At 39.6% G+C, this 24,721-nt stretch overlaps 1 protein-coding gene across 1 annotated transcript in view; it reads right to left on the bottom strand.

Moving 5' to 3' along the window:
* Positions 1–20,739, bottom strand: part of LOC141807590 (uncharacterized) — an 81,521-nt gene extending 60,782 nt beyond the window's left edge. The window contains exons 1-2 of the mRNA XM_074693713.1: positions 20,683–20,739; positions 20,531–20,601 (exon numbers count right to left, since the gene is read on the bottom strand). Of these exons, the coding sequence (XP_074549814.1) occupies positions 20,531–20,601; positions 20,683–20,693 (82 nt within the window). The 5' untranslated portion in view covers positions 20,694–20,739. The remainder of the gene's footprint in view (positions 1–20,530; positions 20,602–20,682) is intronic.
* Between the last annotated feature and the right edge of the window lie 3,982 nt (positions 20,740–24,721).

Here is a 24,721-nt window from a genome sequence, read left to right on the forward strand (position 1 = left end):
TAGCGGCACCTCCTGCTTCACAAACAGAAAACACAGCTGACTGCGTTTTTCCAGGGGAGACGAAGTGGCTCAGCGCTGATTTTTACTTTGGCTGGACTGATGTCTCTGTTTGATTCAGTCCTGGATTTTACTGTTTGTTGCTGTTACCGTGACTCAGGGTTTGCAGAGAGAATGATCCAGAAAAATCTGCAGAAACAGCAAGAAAATATCATCTTTGGACCGAGCTGGACTGCAGCGTCCAGCGCAGACTGGAAAACTGGTTTTTGGTGGAGAGCCTCACTGAGGTGGTCTCAAAGGGAAAACTTATCTCCTGATCAGAGCGACGGTCACAGTCTGTGTGATCCTGAAGCAGACGTCTACAGTAAGGAGGAATAAAAACACCAGGTCTAAAAGCTTCAGGGTGTTTGTCTTTCTGCTCCGCTCTGAAGGATCTGCTGAAAGCTTCAGAGCCTGAGCACCAGACCGAGCTGTGTGGTGTCGCCATGATGGATGGACTGGTGACAGCATTGTTCAACCAGCGACTAAAGAAACAGCGAGGGAAAGTTTCAGGCCAATGAAATCTGAAAACAGACCACAGCAGTTTTAAAACTAAAGATCCACTAAGAGCAGCTTTTGTTTTGGGACGGCCTCAAAGGACGAGGTCAGAGTCGACTTTCCTGAGAGTTTTTGACAAATCTAGAGTTTCATTTAGCAGAAACTTTTTTCCTAACACAGGCACAAATTCAGACGATAATTATCTACACTAAAACATGTCATCCCCAGAGAAACTGACCAAAAGGTGAATTTTTTAGATTTATTATTGAAGACGAAGAAGTTTATTTCCCTCTAAAAATGAACATCGTGTGTGTCAGAGAGAAACATTGCCCCCTCTGCTGGAGAAGAGCGACATTTCAACAAAAGCTACTTTATCTTCACAATAAAGACAAATAAGTGTATAAAATCCAATACACAGTTAAAATTTAGTAAAAAAAAAGTTATCCTAACAAAAGTTTTTTTTTTAACTAATGGAATTGTAAATGTGATGCCTTAGTTTTGTATTTTCATACATTTGCAAAAATTTAAAACATTTTCAAAACTTTACAGTTTGAAAAATATTCAGTCTTTTAAATTTAAGGAAATTTAAAAATGTCATTTTTTTTCTACTGTAATGAATAAAAAAAACAATTAAAAAAAAAACAAATTAATCATTAAAAATCTTTAGTATTTTCAATTTTAAGTTTATGAACACAAAAATAATAAATAAAATTAGAAATTCAAAATTCAAAATTTTTTGATACTTGAAGTTTTGCAAAAAAAAAATTCAAAAAGTGGAAAATAAGAACATTCAAAATTTGATTAATATTTAAAATGTAAGAAATTTGCTTATGTCTTAGTTTCTTAATTTTTTTATAAATATGGAAACACTTCAAAAAAAATTTAAACTTAACAGTTTGAAAAAATGTCAAAAAAGTTTTAAACTTAAAAAAAATATATCAACATTTTCTAATTTTTTTTAGGTTTTGAAAATATAAAAATTAATTTAAAAATTAATTAAAAAAATGAAACTGCAAAGTTGTTGATAATCGCAGTTTTGTAAAATTTTGCAAAAATTACAAATATTTGAAAATTCAAAATTTGCAAATTTTTCTAAATTCCAGAAATTTTTGAATTTTAAAAGCTCAGCAAATATTTCAAAATTATACTTGAAATTTTACACTTAAAAAAGAAATAAAATAAATTTGATAAATTGCCAAAATTTCAAACTTTTTTAAAGAATCTTTAATATGAAAACATATCAATAATATTGCTCAAGTCATCGTTTTTAGTTGTTTGCTAATGTCTAGCCACATATTTAACATGTATATTAAGCTAACAGGTTGTCAGTTTAATGAATCCATCCACACAGAATTAAAATCTGTATTTTCAAAAAATTCTGAATTTCAGAAAACTGCAAAAATGTCAAAAGTTTCTCTATTTTTTTTCACGATGTAGTATTTTGAACAGCAGACTGAATTTAAATTAGTGTGCAGTACTGTCTGTGCTGTTTGTTTCCCATCTTTGTCTTCAGTTGTTTACATTGTTTACAGCTCTCTGTGCCTCTAACTGCTCCTCAGGGATCAATAAAGTTTTGTGAATTGAATATTTCTTCTCAACATTTCCAGAACTGCCTCTAACTTCACCACCAAACTATGAAAGGAGGAGAAAATAATGACAGTAAAATGACGCAAGGCACAAACACATGCTGTCAGATCACTGTGAGACCGCACACGGCGAGAAAGATCACTTCAACATTTCATCATGGGAAGTGTTTCATGCTCCTCAGAGCCAAGTTTACAGCTTTTACAGGATAAACTGGAACTGAACGATGAAAAATATCCAAAACACTCTCTCATGGAGGTTTGAACCGTGGTGACGGACGTTTAAGGTCCCGCTGGGAGAGGCCTGAGAGCCGTTTGGGCCGTTTGGGCCGGTTCAATCAGGGTTTTACAGCAGGACATGGACGAGGATAATTACAGAGATGTCATCAGCTGTGGCCATGACTCGTTAACTTACAGAATCCAACACTGAAGAAAAGCATCAACACCACCACAGTTGGTGTGATCTCTAAATAAAAGCCCACAAACCAGCTCTAGTCAACAAAGAGCCTCTTTTAACCTGAGCGTTGTCCACAAAATGTGCAGAGCTGCTCAAACTAAGAAGAGACGCTCTTCACTCACAGTCACAGAGTCTGATCCTGGAGAAGAAAAACGCACATTCAGCACTTTTTCTTGGAGTGATGCCACATACCTTTGGTTTCAGAGCGGTGGAGGTTAGAGAGTCTGCTACAAGCAGCGACACAGTCATCCAGAGCGCTAATGAGAGGCTAACAGCTGAGCTAGCGCTTACCGCAAACCAACGTGTGAAACTGATTCTGAGAGTTTGTGAAGTTTGAAAGATGAATGAAGGAGAAAAGAGATGGATTTTCAAACACACACACACTCACACTCACACACACACACACACACACACACACACACAGATGTTGGTGTTTACTCGCAGCAGTGTCGTAGAAACAGGTAAACTCAAACCAAACCGTCAAAGAGATTTCTGATTGACTGTGTGCTTCAAACCAACGCAGCTGCAGACCATCTGAGCACACACACACACAGGGACACACACACACCACAAAACCACCCTCACACCCCCACTAATCCCACCCCCCACTGGGAAAACAATTAAAACACTGACTGTAGAAGCTCGTCCCTTCCTAACAAGACTTCAACATCCACCAGGAACCAAAAGATCCAAAGTCCAGAAACGTCTGACCTTCAGATCCACTTTGAAGTCTGCGTTTGGTCATCCATCAGCTGGACAGGGGACCAAACCAGGGCCATAAAAAGTTCAAGGTTGGGTCAACAAGCCAGGACCCCCTGCTGAGCTTTGACCTCACAGGAACCAGCTCAGATTATTTAAAGCTCACCTTAGTTTCCTGATACACACAGAAACATCAGCCTTAAAAACTCTAATTCTCAAAGCAAACGTTTGACTCCCAGTCTTTGGACGATTAACTTTTCTCTGGCTGTCACAGGATCCTGGCTCTGACCTCATCCAGCAGCTTTTAAATGACCTGAAACAGCCAAACTCATAAAGTCCGCTCTGGAAACAAAGTCCTGAAACTAGGCTCCAAAGTCTCACAAAAACTTTCCAAGAAAATCTGAGGCTGCAGGGACAAAGTCAAAACGTATTACAGTTGGATTTAACGTTAAGATGCTGTTCATAAGGAAAGAAAACTGAGGAGGAGCTGCAGAACAAAGACCAAGCTGTAATTTTCCTTATAGCGTTCGACTGTTTGCAGACGATGAGCTGATTTCCATGCACCTGTGGCTAACCTCAAGTTTTACAGCCCTGGGAAGATAACTACATCTACAAAAAGACTAATCTGGAAGAAAATACTGATTTTAATTCTGTGTGGATGGATTCATTTCACTTTAATTGCTGGATGATTATATACATAAATGATATCTGGCAAGACATTAGCAAACGAACAAAAGACGATGAATTGAGCAATATATCAATAATTGTTATCAAATTCAAGTATTCTTTAAAAAGTTTCAATTTTTTTGCAATTAATTATTTTTTTTTATTTTTTTTAAATGTTTAAATTTCAAGTATTGTTTTTAATTGCTGCTCTTTTAAAAGTTAAAAAAAAAATTCTGAAACTGAAGCAAATTTCTCACATTTCAAACATTTATCAAATTCTGACTTTTCAAATATTTTCCACTTTTTAAAAAATGTTTTTAAACTTAAAATATCAATAATTTTGAACTTTTAAATTTTTTAAAAATTAAGACTTGAGCAATTTTGTAAATATATGTAATCAAATTCAAGTATTTTTCTAAAAAAAAATTTTTTTTAATTTTTCCAATACATTACATTTCTTTTTTTTTATTTTGAAATTCAAATGATATTTTTTAAAACCTTTGCCAAGCTTTTAAAAAAATAAAAAATAATGAAACTTGAGCAAATTTCTCACATTTCAAACATTTATCAAATTTTGATTTTTTTTAATTTTTCACATTTTTTAAATTTTGCAAAAATTCAGATATCAAAACAAATTGAAGTTTTATTTTTATTTTTTCAAGATTTTTAAATAAATATTTTCATATTTTTAAAACTCGAAAATATTTGAATTTTTTATATTTTATTTTGTTTATTTATCTATTTATTTATTCACAACAGTAGAAAAAAATATTAACATATTTGCAATTTTATTAAATGCAAAACATTTTGAGATTTTTGTAATATGTTAAGTTTTGAAAAATGTTGATTTTTTTTTTTATTTGCTACCTTTAGAGAAATAAAAAACTAAGACATCAAATCTACAATTTCATTAGTTAAAAAAAAAACTTGTTTAGATAAGTATTCACTAGATTTTAACGATATCTAATTTTTTACACTACATTGTCTTTAATAAAGTAGATTTTGTGGCTCCTGAATGACTTTAATCCAGGTGAGCTGAGGAAAAATGGCTTTTTTTAAAGTGAGGAGCTCAAATTTTCAGAAACATCCTGCACACTTACTCTAAGAGCGTTCCCACAGACATTGTTTGTGAAATACAGGATAAAAGCTGCTCTGCTCTCCATGACCTCAGTAAACACTCAGATGCTCCTCTGCTCCTCTGCTCCTCCCTCCTTGTGTCCTCCTCACAGCTGAACACACACCTGCTTGTTTCTGCTCCATCTCTCCTCCCCTGACCGTCTCTTTCCTCACTGTAAGATATTCCATGTTTTACCCTTCAGCTCTCTGTGCTGCCGCTCCCAGAAAGTCAACAACTTCAAACCGCTCTGAATCAGCGTAAAGTGAAGTTTTGATGCTCCTCCAATCCGCTCTGTACAGGCAGGAATGCAGCTCGGCTCATAACGTCTGTGGAGAGTCAGATTTAATCCAGCGAGTGATCGTGGCAGCACACAGGACGCTCTGTGGATCCATCACACTGAGCCTTTTACGGCCGTAACCATGTTTATGTGCCGTAATGTTCCAACACTCAGCTTCAGAGGACGGTTTCCTTTTCATCCCACGTCACATTTACAGTTTCACTCACTCAAAGCTTCAACAGTCTCTGACTCTGTGACAGGGCTCGACGTGAGCAACACTTCATCATTCAGTTCATTCTGCGATGAGCTTCATCTCTGAGGATTGAGACATGATTCAGTTTTTACCTGGAACGTCTGAGGAGGAGGAGGATGCAGAGGAAGGAGGTCAAGGTGACATCATGAGTCCCACAGAGTCCATCCTACACTTCAGACTTCCTGTGTTTGTCCTGAGCTTTAAATAAAGTCAGTCTGAGCTCACACTGAGTCCATAACTGAAAATAAGTCGAGACAAATTTATCTCTTCCTGTTTACCTTCAAGGACAGAGGTCTGCAACCTTCACTGTCTCAGGAGACGTTTTACTTCAAGATCTACAAGATCTACTTTATCTGTGCAACAAAGACAGGAAAGTGCATAAACTTCTATACTTAGTTAAAATCTAGTAAATAAAAATAAAAACTTTTTTTTTTTTTAATTTATAAAATTGTGCACGTGACGACTTGGTTTATAATCTGGAAAAAAATTGCAGAAATTTCCTTAAATTTCACCAAATATTCAATAAATGTAAAATACAAAATTTCAAAAAATTGCATTATCCAAAAATTAAAATTTAAAAAATGCACCTGATTAAAAAATCTGAAATTTAAAAACTTGCAAAACTTAAAAATATTTGGAATTACAAAAAAATAAAATATAAATAAAAAAAATTACATAATTTGCCAAAATTTCCCTTTTTTATTTTAAAGGTTAGCAGGTTTTTATAGGTTGGCAAAGTTTTTTTTTAATATTTGGAATTTCAAAAGCAAAAAAAAAACTGTACATATAGCAAATATTTCAGGGTTTTTATTTTGAAATTTCAAAGGTTAGCAAAGTTTTGAAAACATAATTGAATTTTTTAAATGCTGAAAAATTGATTTACATAATTTGCAAAAAAAAAAAGGTTTTTTTTAAATATAAAGGTTAGAAAAGTTTTTAAAAAATTAATGAAATTTTAAAAGTTAAACAATATTTAACATTATTTTCAAAAAAAAATAATTACAGGTTAGAAAATTTTAAAAAATATTTTGAAATTTTGAAATTTGAAGAATTAATTTACAAAATTTGCAAAAGTTTTAAGATTTTTTTTTTATTGTAAAGGTAAGCAAAGTTTTTTAAAAATATTTGAATTTTCAAAGTTTGAAAATTAATTTTTGTAATTGGCAAAAAAAATATGTTAAAGGTTAGCAAAAGAAATGAAACTTCAAATAAAATGGAATTTTATAAATTCGCACTTTTTGACAGAATACAGTATCAGTATAAGAAATTGTATGAAAAAACTTGTTAAAATAATATAAATAATAAAATAAAAATAATAAAAATTTGTTAAATTAAATAAATCAATAAAATAAATACATGTATTAGATAAAATAGAGATAAATTGTTCGCTTAAAATTTTAGCTTTAGTGTCAGTGTCTTTAATCATCGATGCCCTCTGTTAGAAAAATAAATAATACTTTTTAAAGCTACAAGGAGTCACAGCTAGGGAGTCAAAGGGCCACATGAGGCTCCAGAGCCACAGGTTGAACACCCTTGGTCCAGGACACCAGCAGGTCTCTGTTTGAGGTTTGCTCTTCATACTATTTACAGAATACAAACTGAGAACCCGAGACTTGAAGAAGTTAATTTTACATCTTTATTCTGTTTCTGTTTGAAGGTTTTCATCAGTGTTTCTAAATTAGATTGAGTTTAATCAATAACATCAACACCATGTGTCTAAAACCCTGGAAATCAATTCACAAAGCTACAAACTGCATCAATAACAAGGCAGAAAGTTATTAGGAGCCGGATGAAGCCGTGGGTTTGGACAGATTTCAGCAGCTGGTGGAGTAAACAGAAATAATCTGGATGCAGGAACATGTGCAGCACACATTCCCTGCAGGCGTCTGAATCACTCTGAGCGTGCTGACTCATAGGAGTGGAAAACCCAGCAGAGAAAAACAACGACTCTTATCTGTCCCCCAGGAAAGAAACAAACAAATATATGTATCAGTTTTTAATCCTTCCAGTGTTGGCTGAGCTGTGGGACTCTGAGGAACCTCTCACTTACGGTTCCTAAACGTGGTGAGGAACAAACTCTGTTTGGTTTTCCCATCAAACGACTCTGGATTAAAAAAGGGGATTTTGGAGTTGGTCTGTAAAGAAAGCAGGAAAACCAGGTGAAGTCATGGTTCCTACGTGACTCAGTTATTAATGATTCATCTCCTGCTGCTGCTCCCAAACAGGATTTGGACTCCTGAGTCCTGAATCAAAGTCCAGTCTTTGTTTGACACATGCACCGAGACAGCCAGATCAGGCTTTACTGATCCAAACCAGACCAAACTGTGCTGATCCTAACCGGACCAAACTGTGCTGATCCCAACCAGACCAAACTGTGCTGATCCCAACCAGACCAAACTGTGCTGATCTCAACCAGACCAAACTGTGCTGATCCCAACCGGACCAAACTGTGCTGATCCTAACTGGACCAAACTGTGCTGATCCCAACCAGACCAAACTGTGCTGATCCTAACCAGACCAAACTGTGCTGATCCCAACCAGACCAAACTGTGCTGATCCCAACCAGACCAAACTGTGCTGATCCTAACTGGACCAAACTGTGCTGATCCCAACCAGACCAAACTGTGCTGATCCTAACTTGACCAAACTGTGCTGATCCCAACCAGACCAAACTGTGCTGATCCGTACCGGACCAAACTGTGCTGATCCGTACCGGACCAAACTGTGCTGATCCGTACCAGACCAAACTGTGCTGATCCTAACTGGACCAAACTGTGCTGATCCCAACCAGACCAAACTGTGCTGATCCTAACCAGACCAAACTGTGCTGATCCCAACCAGACCAAACTGTGCTGATCCCAACCAGACCAAACTGTGCTGATCCAAACCGGACCAAACTGTGCTGATCCCAACCAGACCAAACTGTGCTGATCCTAACCGGACCAATTTGTGCTGATCCCAACCAGACCAAACTGTGCTGATCCTAACCGGACCAAACTGTGCTGATCCCAACCAGACCAAACTGTGCTGATCCAAACCGGACCAAACTGTGCTGATCCCAACCAGACCAAACTGTGCTGATCCTAACCAGACCAAACTGTGCTGATCCCAACCAGACCAAACTGTGCTGATCCTAACTGGACCAAACTGTGCTGATCCCAACCAGACCAAACTGTGCTGATCCGTACCGGACCAAACTGTGCTGATCCGTACCGTACCAAACTGTGCTGATCCGTACCAGACCAAACTGTGCTGATCCTAACTGGACCAAACTGTGCTGATCCGTACCAGACCAAACTGTGCTGATCCTAACTGGACCAAACTGTGCTGATCCCAACCAGACCAAACTGTGCTGATCCGTACCAGACCAAACTGTGCTGATCCTAACTGGACCAAACTGTGCTGATCCTAACCAGACCAAACTGTGCTGATCCCAACCAGACCAAACTGTGCTGATCCCAACCAGACCAAACTGTGCTGATCCCAACCAGACCAAACTGTGCTGGTCCGTACCGGACCACTTGGAGTCTTCAAACCCATTGAGCAGATCTTTTTAACGGGCAAATCTTGCAACTTGTCCTGGGGTTTGGAGTCTCTGACATCGAGCACCTATAGCTCTGCTGCCATGAGCTCCTCTTTTTTTCCAAACCACTCAAAGGGGGACAAGTCCTCCTCGAGTAGTGCCTCTTTTGGGTCACTTTTCCTGGTCCTAAACCCAGTTAAAGGAGGGGGATGATACTTTGACATTGAAAAACAAAGACTCAAGAGCCTTAAACATACTAATGATGTTTTTCACTCACTTTTTGTTTCTCTAACGATGCTATACCTCCCCCCTGCAGCGCCCATAACAACAACATGCAAATGTATTGCTTTCAAAATGAGGTGATGATGTCATTTAGAAACTTCTAGGACAGCCAATAGCTGCTCTCCTTACTGAGTGGTTGGCAACACTGCCTGGTGGATGTTCCTGTGCTAATTTTTACAGCTTTTTCAGGTTTAGTGTTAGTCTTTTGATGAAAAATCAGGTTTAGTTTAGCTGATTTTACTTGGTTTTAGTTACATATTCGTCTTTTTGGACGTTTGTATTTTTGGTGAATCTTTACTTTTAATCAAAACACTTTCTCTTTAAGTTCCTTCATTTAGCCAATAAAAGGTCTAGGGTTGAGTATCAACAAGAACCTATTGGATCACGATACCATAGTATGAGGATGTATATGATATTATATGTGATATGCTACACAGTTAAATAGAGGTTTTTATGTTAATCATACAGTATTACTCAAAATTGAAAAGACAAATTAAACCAAAACTTTGACTTAACTTTAAAACTTTAAACTTTAAACTAAATGTTTTTTGTTTGTTTTTTTTAATACTGAAAGTCAGATGCAGTTTTTAATACACTTAACCTGAAAACGTTTGTCACATAAACTACTGTGACATTAAAGAAATGATTGGGAGGAAGATGAGATCAGTTGGTGAAACTGATAAATGTCAATTGGTGTGACCAATCAAGTGTTTTTTTTGTCCTTTTGAACTTAATCTGAGCCACATTCACCTGACCAGTCTAAAACAATGGGTTTTAAGTTATTTAAAGACAAAAATAAGGTCTGAATTGCTTGTGACCAGGGATGTCCCCATCAGCACTTAAAATAATATATAAAAAACAATAGTTGAAGCTTATTAAGTCCATTTAACCTAGTCTAGCTTACTCACTGGATCCCAAACCCGCCGGCGGGATCAAAATACCACTTATTTTAAAATGACTGGTATTTACAAGCCATATGTCCAATCCAAAAACTGAAAACACTGGTGTAATCGTCAGATTCTCAAATTTCCGAGGGTACCTGAATGTATCACATACAAGGCTGGAAACATGTCTTAACATGACGAAGAAGACCGGAGAATTTTATCAACATCGCTTTGAATTTCATGTCTTCCCAGAACATTTGCAGAAAATGACAGAAAATAAAAATCCACGCTTCTTACGGTTTTCAGCAAAACCAGAACGGTGGAAAACATGCACGCTAAAATCAGAGGCTGCCCTGAACACAACTTTCTGAAGATAGTAAGAGACTTAAGTCGTACTTATTAGACACCAACGGGACTATCTCATGTTTTTCCCCTTTTTATAACTTTAACTGGCCTGAACCGCCCATGGCGAGGAATCAATCAGTGTGCTGCGAGACTCAGCAGAAACACTGAAAATACTTTGGTTGTCAAACTGATCTCATCTTCATCACATCCTCACTTGACATCCGTGCATGACACTATGGTTTGTTTGTTTTGTTTTATCATTTTCTCATAAAATTTATGAGGTTGGGCGCATTTATAGCGCTCAGTTTTACTGACGCATTGGTGTTCAGAAGCAATTTTGGCTTTATGGCGGCTATAACGTGAATGATCGGTTGAGAGGATTGGCTAGAATTCCCGATCACTGATACTTAAAAAAAAATACCAAAATTGTCCCCTACTTGTAACACGTCAAAAACCCTCGACGGTCATGGTTTTCGTTTACATAAAGAAACTGTGGAAGCATGCGTCACCTGCCTTTCCAGTATGTTAAGAAAGAGTTAATTCAGGAAAAAGCCAAATGAAAAAGTTGAAGCTAGTTTAGGGCAGATCAGAATCACAATCGTGAGAAGTGAAGGATTTCATGTTTGTTTTGAAACCAAAACGGATCCATAAATGTATGAACGCCCTGTAACACGACAGGGAAAGATCCCTCCACGCTGTAAACACCCTGCTGACCTGACACGCTTACACACACAAACACACATCTGTCAGAGAAACATCTGGCAGCTTTCTGTGCATCGCTCTCATCTCTACATTTCTTCTCTCAGAGCTCATTGTTGTGGTTTCTCCTCGTATCAAACCTCGAACGAAGAGGACACAAACGCTGACTCATCACGTGAAGGAGGAATGAAAGGAGACGTTCATTTAAAGGAAAAAAGCCAAAAACTGTTTTGTGTTTCTTCTTGCTCATTCATGAAATCACTGTTGGACACAGACTCTCTCTGGGCCTTAAACCAGAACCTGATGGTTACCTCTGAGCTGGGCTGCGGGCCAGGTGACCTACAACAAACTGGAGCCAAGCTACAGTCTCATTAAGTTAGAGTCCAAAGAGATGTGGAGCACAGAGTTTCCTTAAACTTTCACTTTTTCCAATCTGTGAAGAATCCAGAAGGAAGGACCCATCTTTAAATCTGATTTAAATCTGACTTGTCTCTCTTTAATATTTTCCAGAGTTTTGGAGAAACTGCAGCGACAGAGCCAAAGTCAAACATGCAGACGAAAACAAAGACAGTCTGCTGTAGTTAAGTTACGATGTTTGAAACTCTGTATGATTGTTTGATTCTCTGAGACTTGAAGACATATTTAACCAATCAGGTCGTGAGGAGTCAGCAAATGATTCACTACAACGTGAGCTTTGTGGCTCGTAATGAAAGTGACCGAATACAGCAGCAGTTATTGGATGAGTCACAGAGTTTTCTTTTTATTCTACCATCTAACAACATCTGGAAACTGCCTTCAATCAAAGCTTTGGAGATTTAGATCTGTACACTCTGAGAAATAAAACGTTAATTTTACTGGAAACACAAAAACACTATGAACAAGTGAACTATCTGACTTTAAAGCCACATTAAGATCAATTAATATGACTGAGTTCAACTAACTTAACAGGCTGTCTGTGCTCAGTGGCACGGACAGCTGTCTGCGCTTCATTTCTAAATACTGCCCAAGAATTAATAATTCAAAGTTTCCTGAAAAAGAAAACAAAAATGGACTGTATTCAAATTAATAATCATACAAATTAATGGGTTTATGAATCACCAGTCCATGCCATGTGTAGCACAGACGGCCGACTCATGCCACTTGAAGCACAGTCAGCAAGTACAGGCCATATGTAGCACAGACAGCCATTCCATGTAGCATGTAACACAGAAAGCAAGTCCATGCAACTTTGAGCAAAGTTAGCCTCTTTGTGCCATGTCAGGCACAGACAGCTAGTCCACACCACATAGAGCACAGACAGACAGCCGGTTCATGCCACTTTAAGCAGAGTTAGCCTCTTCATGCAACATCAAGCACAGCCAGCCGGCTCATGCCATTTGTAGCAAAGATATCCTGCTCATGCCACTCCAAGCAGAGACAGCCTCTTTATGCCACGTCAAGCGCAGACAGCCAGTTCATGCCACATGGGGCACCGACAGCCAGTGACAGCCATTTGTACCACAGACATCCTGTCTATGACATGTCAAGCACAGACAGCCATTCCACACCACAGAGAGCACAGACAGACTGACAGTTTATACAACTTTAAGCAGAGACAGCCTCTTATGCCACATGCAGCACAGCCAGCCGGTAGTGCCATGTGTAGCACAGACAGCCATTTCATGTCACATGTAACACAGAAAGCAAGTCCATGCTACTTGTAGCACAGTCAGCTTGTCTATGCCATGTCGAGCGCAGACAGCCATTCCACGCCACATAGAGCACAGACACACAGCCAGTTTATGCAACTTTAAGCAGAGTTAGCCTCTTTGTGCCACGTTACACTGCAAAAATGAGGTCTAATTGCTTGAAACAAGTAAAAAAAATCAGCCAATGGAACCAGAGAAAAGTTTCTTTAATAAAGACATTCTTCTAGTTTCAAGCGATTTTACAGCAAATTTTTCTCGTTCCACTGGAAGATTTTTTTTAACTTGTTTCAAGCTATTTAGACCTCATTTTGTGTTTGAATAACTTGAAATGGGACATTTTTCTGGACTGGTCAGGTGAATGTGGCTCATATTAAGCCTAAAAAGACATTTTCTACTGAAAATAAGACAAAAACAGTTTTTTCCAGTGTAAGCACAGCAAGCCGGCTCATGCCCCTTGTAACATGGTCAGCCAGTCAATGCCATGTGTAGTAGAGATAGCCGGCTCATGCCACTTCAAGCCAGCCCATGCCATGTGGAGTTAAGGCACAAAACACCATAACAACAAAAAATGATTTGCTGGAACATTTTTTTTTTAAGTTTAAAGCAGCAGTTTTTTTAAGTAAGGTTATAGAGAATATTTAGTTAAAAATCAGTAAAATGTAGGTTATCTTATCTTTATGTGAGTTAGATTTATCGAAGGTGATTATATGAAATAAACAGTTAAGTATCAGTAACAGTAACAGTAAAGAAATATCTGACTGTTACCTAATTCCAGTCAAACCGTGTTAATTTTTCTGCTGAAACTTAAAATATTCATTAATTTAAACGTGAAATCAAAGATACAGAATATGAACATCAGTATTTCATTTCTTAGGGAGTATTTGAGCCTGAGTTAAACCCAAAGATGGAGGACGGCATGAGAAGCTGAGGATTGGAGGACTTAAGGAGGGGGAGGTGAAGTTAAAGAGGAGCAAACACACTCCCCTCCCCAAACAAACAGCAGATAAAAAGAGGAGAATAACGACTCCTGCCTTTGAAACTCGGTCAGACGTCTGACTTTCAATGAAACTCTCCAAACGAACTTTCATCCCTTTCCTCAGCCGATCAAAGATGCTTCGATCGGTCTCAGTCAAAGTCTTTGTGCTCTTCAGAGATCTCTAGAGACTCACACATCACAACATCATCATCATCCTCACTATCATCATCATCATCGTCAGCCACATCATCAAGCCCAGATCCATAGTGTGACCCTGTTTCAAACTGTTCCTCTGTCTAATTAGAAACACTAGCTCCTCTGAATAATAACCACGTGTTGGGCAGAGGCAGAGCAGCAGTGAGCTGAGTGTGTGTTGGTTTCAGGACACTGCATGTGAGCAAACTCTGCATCTTTCCCACACGTCAGGGTAAAGATGTTGTTTACACGATCAAGAGCAAAAACCGGTAAATCAACCTGTAGCTGATGGTCGTCTGTCTCTACGTGTTGGCACTGTGAGCAGCTGATACAGGAAGTACAGGATGTACTCTGCCTTGTGCCCAATGACAGGTGGGATAGACCCCCTGGGACTCCAAAAGGGAAAGCAGGAAAGGTAAGACCCACTTCTACCAAGTGGTCCGGGTCAGATCAGTAAGGTCTGATCCTGTTTGTGTTTCCACAGCCAACCATGTGCTTCTTGGTAGGCGGTGTGTAGCCTGGATGCTCATAGTGTTAGCTACAAAGTAGCGTGCTAGCACACAGTGTTTCCCCCAGGTTTACAGCCTCGTGGGGTCACTGGCGGCGGAAACAGGGGGGGCAGGACAGTGAGAGTCACATCTTCACAGAAAAGGGGCTGGAAGGTTTTATAGTGTTTTTTACGGCTCTCTGTCCGCTATACGGAGTGTGCTTTTTTAAGTATGTAAATGTGCACGTAATGTCTGTGTCTGTGAGCATGTGAGGTGAAATGTGAACCCAGTGGATGAAAAACAAGGTGTAGACCCGATTTATGAGAGAGGGAGCTCTAAATCACAAAAATGAAAATAAAATTAACTTGACTACCATGGGGGGGCGTCCTTTTATTATGGTAGGGGAAACACTGGTCTAGCAGCTCAACACAGTGTACCTCGCTAATACATCCAACAAAGAAGAAAAACACAATGGTTAAGTTTTAGTTTGGTTTTAGTTTTTTATGACCATTCTTTCCACCAATCAACAGCCTGCAGTGTTTCTAGCTCCACCTTCTGTTGGTAAGTCTGGCACCCCAACAGAAGGAAACAGAAAGTTTTACTGCATTTCTACTGACTAATCCTTGTCTTCCAGTTTATGATTGTTGTTATCATGTGCTTATATGCTGAGGTGTTTTTTTCTTGATCTCAAACTACGCCCCCTGTTGGGAACAGTCTGGAATTGACCTCTTTTCCCTCTCTTCTCCCATTGTTTTTTCAAATCTATCGCAAAGGGGCGCTGGGTAGCTGGCAGCTCCTACGTTCATCTCATTTCTGTGTTTCCCCATGTTTGTTTTCTTATATGTCTTGAAAGGGATGTAACTGAAATAAATTTCCCCTCAGGGATCAATAAAGTATTCTGATCCTGACAGATCCCCAAACAATCGAGACTAGCCGTTCCACTTTTTACCCTTCTGTATGGTAGACCGATCCTAGGGGGCGCCGATTGTAAAGTTACGCACACTGCAAATAATAACATTTCTCCACGTTTAGCTCTAAAACATCACTTTTTCTGCAGATTTAAAGAAATAATTGCGAAAGATATTTCTCTGTTAACAAAATTTTTATCCAAATTAACGGGTCTAGACCTGTTCACGTTTCTGTCCTGATTCTAAATATTAGCTAGCTAAGACTAAATATTTATCCAGATTTATGATAATGAAGTCAAGATTTCTAAATCTTGAGCTACAATTTCTAAATATTTAGCCAAAATGCTAATTCACACTCCCGCCAACAGGAAGTGCCAAAATAAAAGTTTGAGGAGCCAAATATTTAGAATGAAAACTAAATGTTTAGAAACAAAGTTGAATATTTATGATCAGGACATTTATTAATCACAATAATAAATAATAGTGCTGTCAGGCGCTTAAAAAAAATAATCTAATTAATTACAGGATTTTTAATTATTAATCTAATTAATCGCATTTTAATCTCATATCTGCTTAAGGTCCCAAAATAAAGAATTTGAATTCCAGGACATTAAAATTACATTAAAAAGACATTAAAAAAAACATTTAAAAATAAGGTGGGAATATAAACAACACATGTTTAGGTACCCTGAGGCATAAGGAACACATGAAAAAAGTTTTATGGTTCTATCTTTACAAGATCTACACAGTCCTGCACCTAAGATAAGCTGATTTGATTTTTAGGACGTTTTTTGCTTCTGTTCACATTTATACTCGATGTGGACTCAATTTTCACTGCAATATGAACTTCTATACTTCTATGAGGTCAGGAGAACCAGGGCTAAAGGCTAAAAACTGTGAGGAACTATGTACAAAACACTTTTTTCAAGTCTTGGATCAAAGAAAAGTGAAGTATTCTCAGTTTAACATGCTCTGAACACACAAACTGTTGCTGATTGGTGCAGAGCAGCCCCAAGCTGAAACATGACACCAGGAAGATCGAAGCAAATTTTCAAAGAATTCTTTAGATTTAAATACAGGACAAATATCGATCATTCAGGGCTTGTTTGAATCAGTAAAGAGTGTAAAATTATCTGTTTTTTACAGAATTGAGGAAACGGTTGATTTTCTGTAGATTTTCAAAAAGGACGTGTGAATAAACGAGATGTGGACGGCAGTCCCCTTAACAGCGCTCTCTCTTCCCCCCGGTTCAAAGCATGTTGCTAGATGTGATACATTCAGGGACCGTCAGAAATTTGAAAATCTGACAGGAACACCACTTTTTTCATGTAGGACAAGCGGTTTGTAAATACCAGACATTTAAAAATAAGTGCGTCTTTGAACGCCCCGCGGGTTTGGGATCCAGATTAATCTGTGTTAATTTTTATGATGCGTTAATTTGCAGTGTAATTAATTAATCTAATTAACGCGTTAAAATGACAGCCCTAATGAATAACATTTAACATTTATAGCTGATATTTGACAAATATATTTGACAAATATTTCTTTAAAACTGCAGAAAAAGTGATGTTCAGAGCTAAATGTGGAGAAATGTTGTTATTTGTAGTGTGTGCAACTTTACAATCGGCGCCCCCTATAATCCAACCCCAGAAGGTGGAGCTAGAAACTCTGCCGTCCATTGATTGGTGGAAAGAATAGTCACTTCCTGTGTGACAGCAGCTGCTGTTTTTTCTCCCAGACTTCTCTGAAATACAGCTTGATTGTTCTTCGTAACAAAAAGGATTTCTTCATTGTTGCTCTTTGTTGATTGTGTTGTTTTTCTTCTTTGTTGGTTTTATTAGCGGGGTACGCCGTGTTGCACTGCTATGGCATCATGCTATTACGTTGCTAACGTAGCTATCAGCAACCAGCTGATCCAAACCGGACCACTTGGTGGAAACATACAAAGTGGATTTAAAAACATCGTCCTTGCAGGTTGTAACTTTTCTTTCCATCCTCACTCCACACTTCACTTTTTGAAAACACTTCATTCTTCTTCACTCGTTTCCATCCTCTTGTGTTGATAAATAAAACCACGTGTCTGTCACTGAACGTTTCTAATTTTGATTTGCTCCTTCTGTCAGATTCTGAATGAGAGAAAAACACAGCTCCAGCTGCGTTTGTCAGAAAACACAAACACACACCAGAGAGAGCCGCGTGCCCCGCTCGACACGAAGGAAGTGGATTACAACGGCTTCATTTCAACACACGGGCGCACAAATGTCAGCGTTGCCACGGCGACAGCTCTGTTTTTAAGAATATTTACAGCACGCAGCCTGGAAATATTTGTCCCGAGTGCTCTCTCTGTGTTTCTCCCTTTTTCTCTGGCAGGAGTGGCGGCGTGCACTTGCACACACATTTCTTCCTCCTTTTTTTCTGAAACAGTGAATCATGGCGAAGGATTAGGAATATGGCAACAGCACAAACAAAGCCTGACGGGCCTTTGGCGGCGCGAGCATCTGCAGGATTTACAAAAGAGGAAACTGAAGCATGAAATCACGATTGGAGGAGTTCTCGAGAGCAGAAGTGGCTCGCACAAGATCACGTTTCAGAAACATCCAAAGTGGCGTTTCGTTCAAATCATCAAGCGGGGGCAATTTAAGCTCTGTGCGGCCACATCAGCTAACGAGACCCCGTAATTACTCCAGGGGGGCAGACAACGCTGCTTTGTGACACGGAGGTCCATGAGGTGATCATAGCCCGACATATCCACACACACAGTGGGGAAAATAAGAATTAAACGCGCCAACTTTCTTCTCATCACATTTATTTCCAAAGCTGCAATTCAAACAAAATTTCTCCCAGACATTGGTATCAAATAATCCACACACGAAAAGAAATCACAACGTTCAGGTCCATTAATAATGATTATGGTGAATTAAGTACGATAACACAGGAAAAAAGTATTGAACACACCATGGAAAGGCTGTATACTTTGGACAGGAAATGCACCATACCACCTGAAATCTGTAGCTAGCAGGTAAATAGCACACACCTCATGATGGGTAAAGGCAAAGAGCTCTCTGAAGACATTCACAACCTGATTGTTGCTCAGCATCAGAATGGAACTGGTTACAGACTTATATCAAAGCACCTGAATATTCCAGTCAGCACCGTTGGGGCCATTATTCACAAGTGGAAGAAGCACCACCTTACCATCAACAGGCCACGCACAGGAGCTCCTTGAAGATTTCTGACCGGGGAGTCAGAAAGATAGTCAGAAGAGGACTCAACCAGCCAAGGACCACCCTGAAAGTGCTCCAGAAAGACTTGGAGGCAGCAGGTATAATTGTTACAGAGAAAACAATAGGCAATGCACTCCACCGCCATGGCCTCTATGAACGCTCAGCCTGCAAGACTCCATTCCTCAAGAAAAGGCATGTTGAAGCTGGTTTAAAGTTTGCTAAACAGCATCTTGACAAGCCTGTAGAATACTGGGAGAATGTTGTCTGGTCAGATGAGACCAAAACTGAACTTTTGGGCTGTCATACTACAGACCATGTTTGGAGGAGAAATGGCTCTGCACATCAGCCAAAAAACACTACACCAACAGTGAAGTTTGGAGGTGAAGCATCATGGCATGGGGTTGTTTCTCATCTCATGGTGTTGGCAAACTTCATCTAACTGACGGAGCAATGAATGGAGCCATGTATGGGGAAATTCTTGATCTGAATCTGCTGCCATCCACCAGGATGATGAAGATGAGACGTGGCTGGACCTTCCAGCAGGACAACCATCCAAAGCACACGGCAAAGTTGACTCTCAAATGGTTTCAAAAAAAGAAAATCAATCATTATTTATGGACCTGAACGTTGTGATTTCTTTTCATGTGTGGATTATTTGAGTTAATACCAATGTCTGGGAGAAATTTTGTTTGAATTGTAGCTTTGGAAATAAATGTGATGAGAAAAAGTTGATGCGTTCAGTTCTTATTTTCCCTGCTGTATCTGAGCTGCAAATGTCAATCTGGATTCCTGCTCAGTGACGGAGCGCTGACCTCCGTCTGCGACCACACTCAGAAATCAGCAGCATTACATCATCATCCTCGCAGCCTTCATCACACAGAGCTACTGATTACTACGTCTGCCCGTCAGCGAGCACGCCGTGGAAAGAAAAATCAACGGGCAGTAATTGGGAACACGTTCTCAGATTGACTCATTCATTCACTCATCGTGAGGATAATCTGGATTAAAGCTGTGAAAACAATCTGCAGAGACAGCAACACACAAGAGGCTCACAGCTTTCTCCAAAATAAACTTTGATTTCATGGAGTCGGTCTAAAAATAAAGTCTCAAAGTTTTCAGAAAGTTTGGGAAACATCAGATTTCACTTCAGCCAAACTTGTGCAAGATAAAGTTCAAACACCATGGCAAGTCTTTGCAACTCAAAATAAGTGCATGAAAAGAGTGAAAAGATAAAATAATCTGCAGGATTTTGTCGAGATAGAGCTTCATTTCGCTCATTTTTTCCCCAAAACAGAACTTTAACGTAAGTTTGCATTTGATTAAAGCCTCCAAATCCATCTCTGGTTTCACTTTATCGGCTCAACAGTTTGCATCCTTCATCCCTTAAAGTTTTCACATCCTCTGACTGCAACAACCCCACTTTCTCTGCAAAAAACTGGAAGTGTTTTCATCTTATTTTAAGTCAAAAATGTCTTATAAGACTTGATATGAGCCACATTCAACTTATCAGTCCAGAAAAACGTCTTGTTTAAAGTTATTTAAAGACTAGAAAAAAGTTTCTCTTGAGTCTAAAAAGACATTTTCTCCCACAAATAAGAGAAAAACACTTGTTAGATTTTAAGTTTTAGGACCCGGCAGCACTTTGACCTTCCACATCCAGCTGATAAAAACTCCTGAGCCAGCAGAAACTTCCCTCTCAGAGCAGTAAAAAAAGAAAAAGAGGAGCACATACCGTCCAGCAGCTGATAGGCAGAGCAGCGGAGGACGAGGAGAAGTAATCCACAGAGCCAGGGAGGAGGAATCCTGCAGGAGCAGAGAGGAGAAAGTTTTAAAAAGAGAGTAGAAAGTGACTCCTTCAGAGGAGACGCAGCGTCCTTCATTTACCGTGAAGTCATCCTGAGACGTGGTCGTGGTCTTAGATCCAGACTAAAGTCCTGCTCATGTGTGAGCGCCTTGCTGAGACACAGAGAGATGGAGCCCACTCTGCCCCCCTCTGCACTGACACCAAACTAAAAGCCTCCTCCTCCTCCCTCCTCCTCCTCCCTCCCTCCTCCCTCTGGTTTGGGTCCCGGTCTAACAAAGGCAGCTTCAGTGAGTCCGGGCTGCAGGGGCCCTCGCATAAGCTGAAACCCGACTCCTCGTGTCTCTCTGTGGACCACCGCTTTTCTAATCCGGCCCACCCCTCAGACATCACAACTCCAAATACAAATTAACACAGTCCTCCTCCTCCTCCTCCTCCTCCTCCTGGCTGCTCCCGCCTCTCCTCCCCCTCCTCCTCCTCCTGGTGTGGTTTCTCTCACTTCTCTTGTGTGGCCTTGACCTGACGGAGGAGTCGTCTCTGGAGATGATTCTTGTAAACGTTGAAGCGATGTGAGGTTATCTTTGGATGAAAAGGAAGGGGAGCTCGTTTTATCTGAAGCGTTGCTGGGATGTTTCTGAGCGAACAAATAAAATCTGATTTAACAGAAACAACTTTCAGCAGCTTCATTTGGAGAAAATCGATGTAATCCAACACAGATTGGAAACTTTATCCCCATGTGTTGTCTCCCATTTGAAAGGCATCCAGGAGGGAGGGAGGACTGGACCCCAAACATCTTGACCCGGCTTTGTAAAAGGCAGTGAGACCTTTAGAAAAATGAGAGATGTCCAGATTTCCTACAAAGTCCCTTAACTCTCCAACACTTGGCCATCTGCAGTTTTCAGGATTTGCTGTTGAAGAGTTTTTTGGCGCCGTGTCTCACTCAGTAGAAAAGCCCAGTTTCCACCGAGCCGTTCAGTTTTTGTTTTGTTTTGGTCCAGCATGCGTTTCATGGCGTTTCCTGTGACTTAAACCAGAACAGGTCTCTAAATAACACTCTGAGAAATGGATTTAATGAAAATGGTTTTAGAAAATCAATTTTTGCTGTGATGGGGGTACATTGTGATAGTTCACATGGCATAGACCAACTGTCTGTGCTTGACATGGTATGAACTAGCGGTCTGTGCTGCCCATGGTATAGACAGGCTGTCTGTGTCACAAGAGGCTAAAACCAGCTGTATGTGCTGCTTGTGGCATTGACCGGCTGTCTGTGCTGCACACTAAAGTGGACTGGCTGCCTGTGCCATATCTGGTATGAATTGGCTGTCTATGCTGCTCTTGGCGTTGACTGGCTGCCTGTGTCACACCTGGCATGGACAAGCTGTCTGTGCTATATGTAGCATAAACAGGCTGTCTGTGTCACATGTAGCTAAAACTGGCTGTCTGTGCTGCATATGGCATTGACTGGCTGACTGTGTTGCACCTGACATGGACAGGTCGTCTGTGCCATATGTGGTATGAACTGGCTGTCTGTGCTGCTTGTGGCATGAACTAGCTGTCTGTGCTACCTGTGGCATGGACAGGCTGTCTGTGTTACATGTGGCTAAAACTGTCTGTCTATGCTGCTCGTGGCATAAACTGTCAGTGGGTGCTGCATATGGCGTTGACTGGCTGTCTAAGCTGCTTGTGGCATTGACTGGCTGTCTGTGCCATATGTGGTATGAACTGTCAGTTAGTGCTGCATATGGCATTGACTGGCTGTCTGTGTCACACCTGGCATGGACAGACTGTCTGTGCCATATGTGGTATGAACTGGCTGTCTATGTTGCTTGTGGCGTTGACTGGCTGTATGTTTTGCATATGGCATCTACTGGCTGTCTGTGTCACACCTGGCATGGACAGACTGTCTGTGCCATATGTGGTTTGAACTGGCTGTCTATGTTGCTTGTGGCGTTGACTGGCTGTATGTTTTGCATATGGCATCTACTGGCTGTCTGTGTCACACCTGGCATGGACAGACTGTCTGTGCCATATGTGGTATGAACTGGCTGTCTGGGCTGCTTGTAGCATAACTAGGCTGTCCGTGTCACATGTGGCTAAAACTGGCTGTCTGTACCGTATATGGCATGGACTGACTGTTACTTTGTACAGTTTCAAATCTGATTTTGTCTGAATTTTCTTTTTCAGGTTACTTAAAACTGTTGATACTTGGGCAGACTCTAAAACGAAGCACAAGCAGCCTGTCCATGCTGTTGAGCACAGACCACATCTACAGCAAGGTCTTTACTTTAAGCTCCCACTAAAGCCTCACTGCCCTTTCTGAAATGAGTCTTGCACAAATCTCAAAGACTTGCACAAATCTCACAGACCTGTAGTTCCTGAGGCACCTGGATGTATAATCATACCGAAAATCCAAGATCCTAAAGATAAAACCACTGTGGAAGATGCAGTTCCTTGAGTGTCCACTTGAGGCTGGGTCCAGTCACCCTGGAAGCCACATACACACTCATTCAAAACCATCTCTACAGCAACAATAAACATGTTTACAGCCTGGCTGTTAGCAAGACGGCTAAAGACATAAGCTTCAGTTTTAGAAACCAAAGAAAGATGCCACTGAGACTCTGTCCGTTTTATTTCACCCTCTTTGCATATTCTCCCTGTGGAGAGCTAGCGGCCGTCTTTCCAGTGCATGAACAAATCAACATCATCAGCGTAGAGGCCTCACATGTGCACACGTCTCTGTTTTCCCAACATAACCAGTCGGTAACAAACAACAAACAGAGCACACCACAAAAGCCCTGCACCCAATTAGACCAAAACATAACCCCGAAAGGCCCCGAAAGGCCCCGAAAGGCCTGGCCCCTCGTGTACAACTGACCTCCTGAACCCTTATATAACCTCCAGGCCTCTCAGATCCTCTGACCCGGGTCTCCCAGAGGTCCCACGGTCTAATTTTAAAGCCAAGGGCAACCAGACTTCTGCAGCTGATCACAGTCAGGTCTGAGCTCTGATTTCACATTGTGTTTTGTGCATTCAGGGCAGTTTAGTGTACTCTATGATCTAACTGTTGCACATTTGGAAAAAGATGATCTGTGTCTTGGTTAAATTTAGAAGTTACACATGTCTTTTGGTGATGATTTCATCCCTGACTCATCTGCCACCATGTCTGCACTAAGAGCCTTCATCTGCAGACAACAAACACACAAACATGCAGGCGTCTGGCTGCAGGAGCCAGTGTGGTGGTGGGGAGGGCTGATACAGACGTGTAAAGACCTTGCCTTTGACAGCTCGGGCAGATAAGACTCAGCACGGCCTGCGAGGGATGCTGCAAGAGAGGCCACGCTGCTGATAAGCCGTCCTCACTTCACTGAGCGCAGAACGGCCGACCACGGCTGGGGTTGAGCAACATCTCTCCAGAGACAGCTGGAAGTCTGAGGAGTGTTGTCTTATTTAGGGACAAACATGTGGCCTGAGTAATGATTTTCTTAAAGGGATATCACACCATGGGGACACAGTTTTTGTCCTTACATAGAAGATAAAACTTTAAAATGGTTTGCAATTAACTCTTCATTTTTATATGTTTAGATAAAGACAACTTTGTGAGGAGTTAAGTTGTGAAAATCATTTGTTTGCGTCTAATTTTTTTTTCTTAAATTGTCCAGATGATGTCTGTTTGAAGGTATTAAAGACAAAATTTGTAAAAGAAAATAAATAATAAAATAAAAAAGATAATCAAAAATAGTAACAGTAATAAAATGAAAAAAATAATAATTAAAAATTAAAAATTAAAATTTAAAATGCTTATTATAAAAAACTCTGCCAGTGGAGATATTAAAAGACAAGAATTATAAAAAATAAAATAAAAATAAATAAATAAACAAACAAACAAATAAAACATAATTTAGTTAATAAAAAATAATAAATAATTGAATAAATAAATAGATTAATATAATAGTGATAATAAAATAGATTAAAAAAATAAAATAAAATTAAAATAAGAAATAAAAATACTAATGTAAAAAAAAACTCTGCCAGCGGAGATGTTAAAAGACAAAAATTGTTTTAAAAAATTAATAAAGAAATAAATAAAAAATAAAATAGATAAATAATAAATGAATAAATGAA

The sequence above is a fragment of the Halichoeres trimaculatus genome, unplaced genomic scaffold (genome assembly GCF_033239565.1).
Source record: "Halichoeres trimaculatus isolate MK-OKI-2021-1 unplaced genomic scaffold, fHalTri1.1 fHalTri1_scaffold_18, whole genome shotgun sequence".
NCBI lineage: Eukaryota > Metazoa > Chordata > Actinopteri > Labriformes > Labridae > Halichoeres > Halichoeres trimaculatus.